Genomic DNA, 12,622 nt, shown 5'->3' with positions numbered 1-12,622 from the left:
GTTGTCTCATACAGGTTTTGATTTTCACACACAAAAAAAAGGTTTATCCGAAGAAAACCAAGAAACAATAGATTTTTTTGTGTGTGTTTTAAGTCAATTCTTTTCATCTGTGGGCTAAAAACTGTTTTGGGCTAGTTTTGTTCTGTTGCTCGTCCAAATAAAGCAGCAAATAGCACTGATTTAGCCGCTCAATGTTGGATATATTGAACTACGGAACTTCAAAAAAAAGCCTTCCCCAAAAAAATGTCTCTATTGGAGGTTTTTTTTTCCTTCTACGTCCCATCTGGTACTTCGTACCCCAACAATGTTTTCAAATGGGAAGGGATTGCAGTAACTTTTAAACTGTTGCTGTTGTACATATTTTACTTACTATCACCTTTAATGTGAGGCAGAAACCTAACTGCCGACCACAGTGGGCGTTCTACTGAATCAATATTTTGCCAAATATACCTTTGTTTTCCGAGTAGTACACGTGAACCTTTACTGTATTTGTAACTGTTGAATTGTTCTTATAGCTGCAAAACATATGAAGTTCATTTTAAAACAGAGACAGCTATATATTAATGACCATTAGTGTTACATACAAGATTGTAGCCACATATTCTTGTTTTTTTCCCTTACTTTCAGTGCAAGTTAGTGATCAGCGTGGATGATTACAGGGCACCAATAATAGGTATTTTCATCATCATTCCTTCATCTGGACCATCTGCTCTCAAGCTGCCGCTTCAACCGTCAAACAGCTGACAACAACATGAGTCTTCCTTCCTGCTGCTTTTTAGAATCCATATAAATGACAATAGGAGGGTTAAAAAAAAAAGAATAAAAGGCTGTGCTGTTAGCTCTGGGGCAGCAACTAATGATTATTTTCATAATCCATGACTGTCGATTGTTTGGTCAGTGAAATGTTGAAAGATGTTGATCAGTGTTTACCAAACCTTCTCAAATGTCTTGTTTCGTCCACAAAAATATTCAGTTTAAACAACTTTTTTTTTGTTTAGTTATAATGAGCATAAAATAAACCAGAGAAATGTTCAAATTTAAGAAGCAGAAGAATCAGAGAAACTTGTTTTAATCATTGAAAAAATGTAGTTAGTAGTCAATTAATAATCAATTAATCAATTCATTCATTATTTAAAATCCAAATAAAATAATTTATGTTTTGATCAACATTGAAGGCAGAGTTTATCAAAACAAAGTATTGTGAAATTTGTTCATTAAATTTCATTTTACTATCAGCGCATATCTTGGTCCAAATATCGGATTATTGGCCTCATTAATGAGTAATAATCAGTATTGATATCACTGGAAAAAAACAATATCGATTGACCCAGTTTTCCATAACCTAAAGATGAATTTAAACAATATGACAACACCACGGACAGCACACTTCTTGAACCTCAGAACTTTATTGCATTCCAGCTGTAACTCCAAACGATGTCGGTTTATCACAAGGCTGCTATAACAAAAAACAACAAGTGTTCGATGTTTTTGTTCTCACACCATGTTTGACCCCCCCATGCAAATAAACTCATTGTTAATTAAATACGGCAAATGAAAAGGAGAAGGATAGCAGCTAAAATGTTTAACTCAATCAACACAGTCAAACATTAGTGTTGTCAGTCTGTTGTCTTACCTTTTTTTTTTATCATTATTTTACATTTGTTCATTCATAGAATTTCAAAATCCTGACGTTTGTCTGATAAATAATTTTTCTTTACACTGGTTCTTTACACTACCAATGTCTGACTTGGCCGTGGACAAATTCAGTGCAAATTTAAAAAATAATAAAAGAAATAGACATAATATAAAACGGCATTTTCCTGTGTGTCCCTGGCAAACAGCCAGTCACTGCGTTGTTGGCATTGTGGATCATTTTTTATCTTTTTTTGCTACATTTACTGCATTTTTCAAATCCAAAAAGAATCCAACACTGTTTTCAGAAACTTTGAAGAGCAGATTAAAAAAAAAATTAAATAAATAAAAACATAAATACATCATGCTGTCTCGTAAAACAAGCTGTCAGAAGAGCAAATCCATCTGTGTTTTGACGAATGAGAACGGGAATATGAGAAATTTCATACAATCTGATATGTTTTTATCATATCTATATATATGTATATATATATCTATATATATATAGATATATATCTATACATATATAGATATATATCTATATCTACACATATATATGTATATGTATATACACTTATATGACGTCTGTGTGTGTGTGTGTGTGTGTGTGTGTGCAGGCCTCTCCTCCAGAAGGGGATTTAAAACCGTTCATAATCTCACTTGAGTGAAATCTTCTGCCCAAAACCGAACACAATGTGCAGAAAATATTGTGTGGTTTCATATATAAACCCTGATCCCTGTGTGTGTGTGTGTGTGTTTGTGTGTGTCACCGGTCAGAGTGGACAGAGACAGAAAGTGACCTCCTGCAAGATTTCGACACATCGTTATAGCAACTGTCGGCTCCGACTGTCAGCACTGAAAACCCTGTAATCACATTACCGTTCATGTTGAACCTCTGAAAGACTTAAAGTAGACCCCCCCCCCTCCCCCCAGTAGTGCCGCGTTCTCCCCCCTCTCTATTAAGAGTAAGTCGAGTGAGACAAGTCCTTTAGTCCAGACAAGTCCAGGTTTAGTGTCCTTTTGTTTGCAAGGGCGAGTTTGGGAAGCTAGGCTTTACAAAAACAAAGAGTTAAGACGACGTATGAGTGGGGGCGGGTAAATAAAAATAAAAAGGACAGATGAGAATAATGATGAGGTTTGGTTAAAGGGGTGAGAGATGAGAGTGGGACAAACTGATGATTTGTGATGATGAGGAAAAGAGTTCAGAACTCGTCCTGTTCCGCACCTGGTCCTGCTCCCTCGTCGATCTCCTCATCCTCTGGCGGCGCAAATCCCTCCTGTCAGAGAAAAACTCAAGGTCAGAGTAGCAACAAATCTTATTTCAAGTTTCTACACCACTACAGGGTTTCACCCTCATTACCTTGGCTTTGCATCTACTTGGTGAGACACCCAAAAACACACACACACACCCTAGTTTTCATGACTTTGGAGGACATTTCACTGATTTACGTTAATTTCCTGGAGACTTACTCTGATCTTAACCATAACTACCACTAATCCTGACCATAACCAGAACCTAACCCTAAGCTTGTGTCTCATGTCTTCACCTTAAAGTAAGTCATTTTCATTATGGGGACTTGATTTTTGTCCCTATAAGGAAGACTAGTCCCCAATGTAAGGTTTGGTTTGGACACTGCATTGTGTTCTATTAATTCAGGACAGTCTAAATATCTGAATATCTTCATCAGGCAAAACCTGTTTCTACTAAACTTCTTTCTTCTAATCTAAACTGTTCAGTATTGCACAAAAATGGCAAATTTAAGAGACGTCTTGGTTTAATAAAAGTAACTTGAATGTAAAACGTGTGTCTTGAATGTAAAACTGCTCTTTGACTCACTTAATCTTTTTCAGTCACTTAATCTGATTTTTGAGTTCAACTACCGGGCCGAATATTAATGCTGGCGGCCCAGTTTTGGCCCACAGACCACGAGTTGCTGAGCACTCGTACGACCATCATGATAATGAGGCTGCCTGGATTTATTTTGTGACCTCGTTTACCTCTGTCGCGTACAGTACGTCTAGGATTTTGCTCAGGAGGGGGCTGCTCTCGCTTTCGTTTTCTTGACAGATGAGCTCGATGTCTCGCAGCTTTCCAAAGTAAAAGTCCCTCTCCTTCTCCAGTCCGTCCACAGACTGCTTCAGTTCCAGCACCTGAGGGGAGGAGGGGCCGCAAAGTGGGAGTTAACGATAACAAACAGATACATGTACATAGATTAATAGATGAACCAAGGAACAATGCCACATTATTACCAGTAAATATTTGAGATTAGTGTTTACTCAACGCTATAGAAACCGCAGAGATAAGGAAGCAAAAAAGGTTTAGAAAATAAAGTTTATAAAAGAATAGAAAATAATAGTAAGGAATAGCAAAAAAATAAATATAAATGGTAAAATACAATAAATGTGTGCACGTGTGTAAGCATATAGAAGTGATTCCCAAAGACTGGGTCGGGACCCAGAAATGGATCACTGGTGATTTTTTTTGGGTCCCCAATCAAATTTACAGAACTTTCCCAATGTTTTGGTCAAGATTTATTTGTTTAAAGTTTAATATATCATGCATAAAATTAATGTTTTGGAAATAATTTGGGTTCACCGATTATAAAGCGATATTAGCTTTTACACAAACGGTTGTAAATGAGTCACAACATTATGTACAAAAGTGCTTTTGTCACGATTGATATTGGGAGTTTGGTCAAGCTAGTCTTTGGGAAACACTGACGTTTATCGTAAATTAAATAGCACGTAGCATATAGTTATGACCAATAACAAACCACACTAAAAATCCAGACAGATAAAAATGTTGCTTAACAAAGAAAAGCGGTTTAATTACAATGTCCTTTGTTGTGAAACATCAGTATTGATCATTTGGTGAAGTCAACATGACACTGAGCAGGAAGTGCATGTGTGACACATTAAATGGCAGTTTAAGAAAACGTGTGCACAGCTGTGAGGTGAGGTACCTGCTGGTGGAGCTCCATGAGGTCGGCGTCTCCTCCGTTGCGGGTCACGGGAGGGTTCCTGCGGGCCGCCGGTACGTTGGCCGGCCTCTGCGGAGTGGGGACGCTCTTGGGTGTTGTTGGCGACGTTCTCATGGAGGCTGGAAGACAGGGACACACGTTATCTACACCAGGATACAATCGGTCATCAGTGGAGTCTTTCTGTTGCGCTGTGGGTTACTCCTTACATCACTGTAACTGTGAACAGATTCACCCTATTCTTACTCACTGTAGCTGTCAAAACAGACTGCAGGGTGCAACGCTGCCCTCCCCAGGAAGAAAACGTCACTGTCAACAGTTCATAACTCCTTCAACACAAACTTCTTTATCATCACATGTGTAAGTATGTGATTGGACAGGAAAAAGCATGTCGCAGCAAAGTCACAACATTTGTTTTGTTAATAATCGGCTGCTTTCACACAAAAAACATGTCTGTGTGAAACAGAAATAAACAAAATAACATCTGTTTCACGCAGATAAAAGAATTCAAACATGCACACATGCACAGACTCACAGATCGACACTTTTAGGACATCTTTACATTAAAAAATCAATTTCTTTGAGTTACTGTGAGTTTTTTGTTTCCCTATATAGAGCATTGGACCGTAAATTTAAAGGTGACATCAAATGCTTGTATCGCACATCTATGTTAGTTATGGAGGTCTACTTACATATATTATCTTGTTTTCATGGTTAAAAACCTCCTAATCGCTGCAAACAAGCCGATCAAAATATCTCCTCACTGACGCTCTCGTCAGCCGCGCTGTTTCAGACCAAAACCACACCCCCAGCCAATGAGAGCTTTCCTACTGTCCTGTGATTGGCCAGGTACCTGGAAGTGACGTAATAGATAGCCCAGCTCTCAGATACACAGCTCCCCCTCTGGCACGGTGGATGCTCTGCATCTCAGCAGCTACAACGAGAGTAGTTCTTCTTCTTCTGCGGTTGAATGTACGCAACCGGATGTGCCCGGACTAGTGCCCGCACCAGGAGGCGCTACGGTGGTGAGAGGAGTGGTGAGGATTTCTGATGACGACATCAAATTAAGGAAGTGCCGATCCGCTTCGCAGAGCCCAGGAAAACAATAAAACCCTATTTTCTCAGCAGTGGCTGAACTGTTTGTTCTGAAACTTTAGGGTTTCATAAACGAGGTACTGACGCAGATACACACACAAACGCAGCGTTAATTGGAGCTTCCGGTCTATGTCGCCTTTAAACTGTATTATAGATTTATAATAAATGTTTCTTTTAACTCAACTTACGCAGTCTTTTTTTTATGTGGACCATCTTGTAATATAAGGCAGAAACTGCCTTTAAAAATTGTTCTCTGTCGGTGCACACAACTCCACAGATGCAGTCAAAGGCCACAAAATATCAGGACAGACTTTTTTTACAGCTTATTTTTCTTGTCACACCCGTTTGGATGAGACCAACCATGCTCACTGTGGTACTAACAGCTTTTATTTGACATGATGCTTGTGTTGGTTCATCCAAACTGGCCTGGAAGAATATAACACATCAGCATGAACACACACACACACACACACACACAGACACATGGTTGATGGAGGGGATGTTACCTGTAATGAGCGGTCTTTTGGGTTTGTGATGAATGGGAACACCTGGGTTAGAGGGGGTGGTGGTGGTGGTGAGTGTATCTTAAAACAGCATCTTACACACACACACGCACACAAACGTGTGTGTTGTTCATGCATGCGTCGTACCTATGCTGGATGGATGCGCCGATCCCTCCTGACCCTGTCGCGTGAGGACGGGGTCGTATTCTTTGCCGTCGTAGTTGGCGTCGAAAAACCTCTTGAACCACTGGAGGAACTCAAAGTTGTCTTGGAATTTGCCCTTCACCAACTTCTCCACCGGGATGATCTAAGTGTTAAAGAGACAGGGACATCATTTACAAAATTACTCTGGCCAAACAGCGGTCTCAAACCTGCGACCCGAGCGCCACAAGCGGCCTCCACAATCAAATTGGGTTATTTCTGTATGTTTTTTAATTAAAAGACTTAATTAGAAGACATTGTGCATCATTAATATACTCATATTGTGAACTATTTATCGTTCTATATCAAAAGAAACACTTTAATTTTGAAATTATACGAAATATGATCATAAATATCTCTTTTTCTTATTTTTTTTCACTTGACCAGCCTCCGACTGACTGAACTAGCCATTCAGAATTGTTTAATTAATATAATTATTTAAAGTTCCTGTGTGCAATATTTAGGAGTGTTTAATGTCAGAAATTGAACATACGACCCATAAGTTTGTATAAGTGTACAATCACTTTAGAATAGTAAATACTTTGTTTTTTAAGTAGAGCTGAAACAATTAATCAATTCATCGATTACTAAATATAATTGACAAGTATTTTAAAAATCGATTACTCGGTTCAAAGGTTCAAATGATTAAAACAAGATTTCCGATTTTTTAAGCTTCTTAAATGTGAGTATTTTCTTAATTTCTTTGCTCTGGATAACAAAGAAATCATTAAAAGTGAATCATTTTGGTTTGTAGACAAAACAAGACATTTGAGAACATCATAACAGGTTCACTAAGGTTTTCTGATATTTTATGGACCAAGCAATTAATCAAGAGAACTTCTTTGTTGCGCGAGACTCATTTTAACCCAAAGGGGACAATTTATTTAAGTTATTGGACCTAGTTTATTTTTAGAAATGTGTATGTGTGTGTGTGTGTGTGTGTTCGTGTTCTCACCTTGTCCACATTCATTCTCTTGAACGCAGCCTGTAAAACCTTGAAATTGTGGATGTATTCATGTTCCAATTTGGAGTTGAATTTGACTTTCTTCAGCAGTATGCAGCCTGGAAACAGCATGTCCATGAACTGGCAGTAAGCAGTGCCTTTTTAGAATAAATAAATGAATGAATAAATATATGTACTTTTTACCTTCAATCGCAAGCTTGACATCCAAATAAAACAGCGTTTACCTGAACAGAGCTGCTCGATCTTCGTGTAGGTGAGCTGCAGCGAGTCGTTCACCCACGCCAGCATGTCATGACGACTGAGGTTCTCTACGTTCATAGAGGTGGAGTAGACATTCACCGCCATCCTCCTGCTTAACACACACACACACACAGATTATATCAGATGTCGGAGTCTCAGATTACTGAAGAGAACTGGCGTCACATAATTTCATTCCTAAAGTAACTAAAGTAACAAAGTTATGAACAAACTGTCAGAAAGCAAACCTGAAAAATGAAATGAAAAACTCTGGGTGGAAGAGCTTCTTGGACTCACAGTAGCTTTAGTAAGCGTTGCCGTTTGAATGGAGGAAAACACGCAGACACAAAGACAAAAGACACTTTTCAGCCTCAAGTCTTATTAATAAGTTTGGAGAACACACCCCGACACGTTTGAGCTTGTTTGTTTTTTAATGATTTTAACCATGACCACTCCGTGACATTAAAGGCATCTTTTGAAAATGGTTTGAAAGAGAGTTTCCTTGGATTTTTTGACTTTGATATCTTCTTTGAAGTCGCACAATATATGAATAATTTATTCATCTTCCATGTGTCGTCTATATGGAAGGATATAAAGCAACAGAAACTTTTGATTTCCTGCTGAGGGCAGCGCTGCACATTGAGGTGAACAGCCTGAATCCAGAAATCATTAGAAGAAGAAGTTATATTACATTTATCAAACCACATTAACTGCCTAATCTAATGTCTTTCTAATAAGTGTTGATGCTGCTATCTAAAGACATGTCTTTTAAGAGCAGATTTGATGAGATTTGATTTGATTTAGTGATTTTGAAAAATAGGAATTGTAAGGCTGTATATAAGCTGTATGTAATATAAAGTTCCTGAAGTTTTCCAAATAACTTAATTGTGTCTGAAATCCCTGTTTTTCCACTTTTTGGTTAACCTTTAAGGAGGCCCTTTTAGGGAACAGCGTCTTTTGAACTTGACCTCTGTGTTTAACTCATCCTTTTTAAACACCAGTCATGAACACACACACACACCCACACACACAGGAGCAGTGGGCAGCACTTATCTGAACTCAGGGAGCACTTGATCTGTCTGGAATTTAGAACAGGCAGCTGTCCAGTTACAGCCGCCCGTTTCACTTCCACTCGGCAGCCAGAAAAAAAAATGCGACTCCGGTGGGACTCGAACCCACAACCTTTGAATCACTTAGTCTTAACCTAGAAGTCCAATGCGCTGTCCATTGCGCCACGGAGCCACTTGCCCCCACAATGTGTCATAGTAACAAGTTAAAGCCTCAAACCTCAATCACCACTACTTCCACCAACAGTGCATTGATATAGATATATATATACATATATATTCATTGTTATTATTATTTCCATAAATTTAAAGTAAATAAAAAATGTTTAATATACAAACTTTTTAGTCGGGTCAAAACTTTTACATTAACCACAAACTCACTTTCGAAATACATTACAAATACTTTCTATTGCAATTAACCCACAATAAGATATTGTCCCGTCACTACATTTTCATGTATTTTTTAAGAGCCACTATATACAAAAAACAAGAAAAAAACACTGTGCTCACCTGTGCTGGGTGTGTGTTCGGTGTGAACTGTTTGAATCAGGCTGTGCTCGACCACCTCACAGACAGACCTGCAGACAAACAAAAATATTATTATTAGTCCCATTTATGACACAATTTATTTCTGTCATGCTGGTGGTTATAAGCCCTTATTTATGTCGACGGCCAACATACAAATGTTAGCGTTACATCCAGGAGAAAAGCCCCCACACACAGAAGTCACACACTATCAGTTCTGTAAATATCCAACTATGGGTGTAAAATAAGTAAACTCTTTTTAGTTACTTGTTATATTGTATATTAACCCTTTAACACAGGGCATATCATTACCATATCGCAGATGACACATTAGCATTACCGTAATTACGAGGTGGTTACTTTGCGGAAAACGGTTTCTGAAAGCTGAGAAGTTGCACATCAAAGCACAACATGTGGTTATTATGGTAATTTCACTTACCGGCGAATCAGTGTCTCTGTCGCCAGAGAGGAGAGTTGGAAAAACTGCCTGTACATACAGTAGTTTAAATTACTGTCTGCAAGTCTGTTTTTTCGAACATGGAGAAACACTCAAACAAATGTCACCCTAAATATGTTTTACACTGTTATTAAATTGTTAACACACTATTTTACATGCAGTAAGTTGTAAATAACTGCCAGATATTGAAAGTTATTCTGGAAAAATGGGCAAATACACTTACTCACAGGACATTTTCTGGCCCTTTTATGGTTAAAATAAGCACAAAAGAACATTTTGAGGCTTAGTATTCTCAATAAGTAATTTTGCAAAATGTATTTATGTTTCACTGCGATAACCGAACACAACCACAACCAAGCTGCAAAAATAATTTCTAAACTTTATTTATACCTGCTTTGCAATGGTCCAGAGCGCCTCAAAAAGGTGACAATATACACCACTCACGAGTTCACCCACTAGACCACTAATCTCTCCTAATCCTTTTAGCCGAGGTCCAACATGCCGTAACCCATCATGGTTCAAGCACGCAGCACGGATCACCAGTGGGTGTGACATTAAACCAGTGCAAGTGAGTCATCGTCAATTCGATGAAAGACCAAGATAAGGAAATATCTGACAATATCAAGGCATTTCCCTGTGAACTAGCTGCCTCCAAAGTAAACACCACGCCGCAGGATGTTCTGCTGAGCAATCACTTCCTGAGTGCAGGGCTGCACAGTGCCAACGTTGTTCACTTGGAAAAATGCTGCAAAATGTTTGTTTTTTTCATTGGTTAATCTGCCAGGTTCTCTCTGTGGGTAACACAAACTCTTCAGCCTGATGTGTCTTACTGAAATACTTATTATTTCACTGTACAGTTAGTCTGAAAATGCCTTTTCCTTGCTGGAAAATGAAATCTGTGAACCGCCTTCTCTCCCTGCACCAAAGTCCATGGATAAAAATCAACTATTTAACACCACGGCACACAGGAGTTGTTAATCCAGCAGTAGATTCAAACGTGTTAGTTTGTGATTTTGGTGTTTGAAATCCTTTGTTTGCATGAACCTCAGTGACAAACTTATCAAATGAAGCAGCAGTAGACCAGCAGCTCCTGTGTCCCTGTGAGCTGAAAAACGTTGTTTTTCATTATGGACTTTGGTGTGGTAGCATGAGTGGGTTACAAAAAACTTCAGTTTCCTGGAAAAGTGAAAACTTGTGAACATTTTGTGCACATACTGTATACTTAATATAACTTATATGAAGTGAGCCTTTCAGAATTGTCCCTTTAAGTTTGTTTCAACACATATGGCAAGACTGTATAAATAGGAATAGGTTTAATTTGTTATGTGGATTATGTAAATTCATAGTTATACAGTATATTTGAAGTGTTCATATCGGCTATTTTCCTAGTTAAAGTTCAGATTCAGATAGTACACTATTATTTTTGTGGATTCCACATTGAATGTGCAGAACAATACTGATTAATGTAAACTTTTTAAACACTTCATTACATTGGATACATTTACACGTACAAATACACAAAATATCATAAGTCAAATACTATATACATTGAAAAGCCTAATTATTTGTGTTATAGAAATAGCCACAGAAATAGGTCTAATCAGAATTATCTGAAACAAAATGTAATAACTTTATTTTAAGATCATGTAATACAGCATATGTGGATACAAATCAGCCACATATATCTCATAAATCAGTATATAGACTAAAAAATATCCAGATATTCATATAAGCCATATCGCCCAGGTTTACAGAAATTATATTGTGATATATATCTATATATATATAGATATATATATATATATATAGATATATATCGATATCAAATGACATTAAAAAAATAAAGGTATGTTTTTATTTGTGAAGCACTCTAACTTTATTGTTACTTTTAGTGGTTATGAATGATCTATATATAAATGTATATAGTACATTAATCACTGAAGTGTTGGCAGATTAAAGGAAACGCAGCTGTATAATGTTGTAATATTGCACAGACATGTAAACATGTTGTTGTAACATGCAAACTCTGCCGTGTGTGAACCAAACTTCGCCGTCGGTTCCTCCGCTTCGTGTTGTGACAGCTGAAGTCGTGGCCGCCTCACGGTGCCACAGACTCGGCTGTGACCGTGTGTGACAGGGCCGAACTCGAACTGCTCCGCGGCTAGTAGCTCCTCCAGCCTGCTAACCGCCACCGTTAGCTACCGAGCTGAGCTCCAGTTCGCTAAAATAAATGCTGCATTTAAAACCCACGCATTTTATTTTTTTAGTTAGATCGTGGCTGCGTTAGCAGCGTGGAAATAAAAGTGTAAGTCAATACGAGACTTTAAAAAAAGGCTAACGTTACCCCCCTCTGGAGGCCTTTTCGGTAATACACACGCACAATATCAGTGAAACTACGGCTTGGTTTAACTACTTATCTGCCCCATAAATCAAATGAGTCACTAGAAAACTGATTTAAAACATAAATGTGGAGATTTAAAGTTAAGTTGAGTAGAAATAACTCACCGGAGTGGCTCTCTCAGCCGTCTCGTTGTCTCAGATGATGAGCTGCTCTCTGTCGCTGAGTCGCTTCAGCCAGTTGCCGCGAGACTGCTGCTACTGCTGCCTAAAGCCGCCGGGAGTGCGCGTGCGCGTAGCAGTTGCACGATTTCGCCGTTGTGTTGAGTGAAACTGGCGTTTTTCAGGAGCGGCCATGATGGAGAGAGTGGCGCATGTTCGGGGATTAACCTGGCCGCTGGTGTTTCTATTACACCTCATTTATTTACACCAAACATTCAGAATAAATTAGCCTGAAGATCGAGACCCAACCATAAACGAGTTATATATACATTTAAATGTATATATAAATGTGTTTTATGTTATGAAATGAGAAGCACTGCATGCAATAAATGAATATATAATTTCAGTTTTTATTGAATCTTGTGTTGAGACTTTGTATAAACTGTGCTCAATCAAGATTATTT

At 38.2% G+C, this 12,622-nt stretch overlaps 1 protein-coding gene and 1 non-coding gene across 5 annotated transcripts; both read right to left on the bottom strand.

The window, feature by feature from the left end:
- Window positions 1-1,387: 1,387 nt before the first annotated feature.
- Window positions 1,388-12,241, bottom strand: LOC122761180 (microtubule-associated protein RP/EB family member 3-like). Of its 4 annotated transcripts, none has more exons than XM_044016356.1 (8): window positions 12,165-12,241; window positions 9,188-9,255; window positions 7,598-7,725; window positions 7,365-7,510; window positions 6,356-6,515; window positions 4,596-4,732; window positions 3,631-3,783; window positions 1,388-2,909 (listed from the first exon to the last, which is right to left on the bottom strand). In XM_044016356.1, exons 3-8 carry the CDS (start codon window positions 7,716-7,718, stop codon window positions 2,835-2,837), a joined length of 792 nt encoding a protein of 263 aa, XP_043872291.1. In that variant the 5' UTR covers window positions 7,719-7,725; window positions 9,188-9,255; window positions 12,165-12,241; the 3' UTR covers window positions 1,388-2,834. The 4 variants fall into 4 exon arrangements, with proteins under 4 accessions (XP_043872291.1, XP_043872292.1, XP_043872293.1 ...); XM_044016357.1 differs by having other exon boundaries at window positions 7,598-7,722; XM_044016358.1 differs by lacking the exon at window positions 12,165-12,241 and adding an exon at window positions 9,642-9,669.
- Window positions 8,765-8,852, bottom strand: trnar-ucu. The gene is given in 2 exon segments: window positions 8,765-8,800; window positions 8,816-8,852. It is a non-coding gene; the product is annotated as a tRNA-Arg (tRNA).
- Window positions 12,242-12,622: the final 381 nt, after the last annotated feature.

This window comes from Solea senegalensis, unplaced genomic scaffold (genome assembly GCF_019176455.1).
Source record: "Solea senegalensis isolate Sse05_10M unplaced genomic scaffold, IFAPA_SoseM_1 scf7180000014403, whole genome shotgun sequence".
Taxonomy (NCBI): domain Eukaryota; kingdom Metazoa; phylum Chordata; class Actinopteri; order Pleuronectiformes; family Soleidae; genus Solea; species Solea senegalensis.
Note: the sequence above shows the minus strand (reverse complement) of the source record. Positions and strands in the feature narration are given on the sequence as shown.